General features: G+C 33.6%; 1 protein-coding gene across 1 annotated transcript; it reads left to right on the plus strand.

Moving 5' to 3' along the window:
* Positions 1-302: 302 nt before the first annotated feature.
* Mrps14 (mitochondrial ribosomal protein S14) lies at positions 303-1609 on the plus strand. The gene is made up of 3 exons (XM_076433308.1): positions 303-459; positions 569-709; positions 1327-1609. The coding sequence occupies exons 1-3, from the start codon at positions 385-387 to the stop codon at positions 1510-1512; spliced, it is 402 nt and encodes a 133-aa protein (XP_076289423.1). The 5' UTR covers positions 303-384; the 3' UTR covers positions 1513-1609.
* Positions 1610-1744: the final 135 nt, after the last annotated feature.

Raw genomic sequence — 1744 nt, forward strand, 5'->3', positions numbered from 1 at the left:
TAATTATTTTTTTAAATATTAAAAATATTTTTCTCAAAGTAACAAATCATATATCAGAGCCTGAGAACAAAAAAATATATATACGGACCTTTTGTTATTTGAATAATTGGATTATTTGATTTTTTGAAATAAGATTAAAGGGTATTGAGCTAATTTTCAGACTTGTAAAATGATGTTATACGGTATAAATGATAGTAATTGTTACTATTCTTTGTTTAAGATACTGTGAAAAATGTTTCTCTAAAATTTAAATATGAAAATTTGATTGTACAAAACACATTGCACCTAAATACATGTTGCAGTTTCAAATAATCGTACATATTCAGAAACTTTGTGCTAGGTGGCGTACTTTCATCAATTTGAAGATAAACGGAGATATCAAACATGGCGACAATAACAAGTCGATTGACGAGTTTCTCAAATAGTCTTTTACAAAATGCGAGTTCCACACTAGCTGGTGTAAGTATAAATAAATCCTTACAGTATTGAATATGTCATAAAAATATATTTATATATTTTGTATTATGTAAGCGTGAATACTGTCTTGTAATTGTACTTGTGTGATCAGTTTCAGCAAGTACGTAACAAATATGTTGGTCGGTGGATGATTCGAGATATAAAACGAAGAAAATTGGCCGAAAAGCATGCCCCAGAGCGATTACGACTAGTTGCTCTGAAAAGAAACGACATTTTACCAGTGGAAATTCGGGTACGTACTGAAACTAACCTCAATATGTGAAACAAACGTATAAAAAGTCGAAGATTAACTCGTTGTACTGTAACATTTAACCCTTCCAACCCGACGGAGCTACGCTGTCTGTCTACGCTGAAAAATTCATCATGTTGCATCAGGAAATACACCGTACATTGTTCGTCTACTTTGGGTCGGATGGGTTAAGCACTGTAACCATAAGATAATATGTAGTCCAAGGGGTTAAGGGGGTAGACTCATTTTTTCAGGATTGCAAGTGTGCGGGATGTGCCTTCTCATTTTTTGATAATGCAAAGATGGGGTTTTTCAGTCAAAAGCGCTAGGTAAAAGGTCAATGTATGCCTCGTCGCCTTCAAAAGATTTTTTGTTTACGAGACGTAATTAGCAATTAGACGTAATTTGATAGCATAAAGCTGCACATGTAGCTATTTTCATAAAGCTGCAACAGCTACATGCTGTAGAATAATGCAAATTATGCCTCGTAAACGTAAAAATAGGGCTTTTGAGGTCGATCGCAGCCTAGATTGATCTTTTACCGTTGCAATCCTTGAAATGAGTCTAACCCCTTAAAACATCAACAATTTTCTAGTAACATGATTTGTTTTATGTTTCAGGAACTCGCTGGTAAACAAATAGACGAGACCATTCCTCGCCAAACTGCATTACGGCAGTTAACACAACGTTGTATGTTAACTTCTCGTGCCCGTGGTAATGTTATAAGATGGAGACTATCAAGAATGATGTTCCGTCACTTAGCAGACTATAACAAATTAGCTGGTGTGCAACGTGCTCTCTGGTAAACAATAAAGTGGTTTCACATGTTACGACGAATACTTGATACTTTTAGTGTGTTAGAATATAATAATATAAGGGTGAAAATAAAATTATAAGATATTAGGCAATGGTAGATTTAATCGTTTCCTTACACCGTGTAAAAATTACCATTTCAATTTATTTAGAACAGGTATTTAAGATAATAAATAAAAGACCAAAAAGAAGTAAAATTTTCGTGGTTTTACAACTGTATTTCAT

Source organism: Lasioglossum baleicum, chromosome 11 (assembly GCF_051020765.1).
Source record: "Lasioglossum baleicum chromosome 11, iyLasBale1, whole genome shotgun sequence".
Lineage (NCBI taxonomy): Eukaryota > Metazoa > Arthropoda > Insecta > Hymenoptera > Halictidae > Lasioglossum > Lasioglossum baleicum.

What these genes read in the sequence shown, in the direction of transcription:
- Mrps14 (XM_076433308.1), top strand. Translation starts at nt 385, where the DNA reads ATGGCGACAATAACAAGTCGATTGACGAGTTTCTCAAATAGTCTTTTA. An exon ending in CGAGTTCCACACTAGCTGGT is followed by an intron (nt 460 to 568) that starts GTAAGTATAAAT and finishes TTGTGTGATCAG; the next exon opens with TTTCAGCAAGTACGTAACAA. An exon ending in TTTTACCAGTGGAAATTCGG is followed by an intron (nt 710 to 1,326) that starts GTACGTACTGAA and finishes TTTATGTTTCAG; the next exon opens with GAACTCGCTGGTAAACAAAT.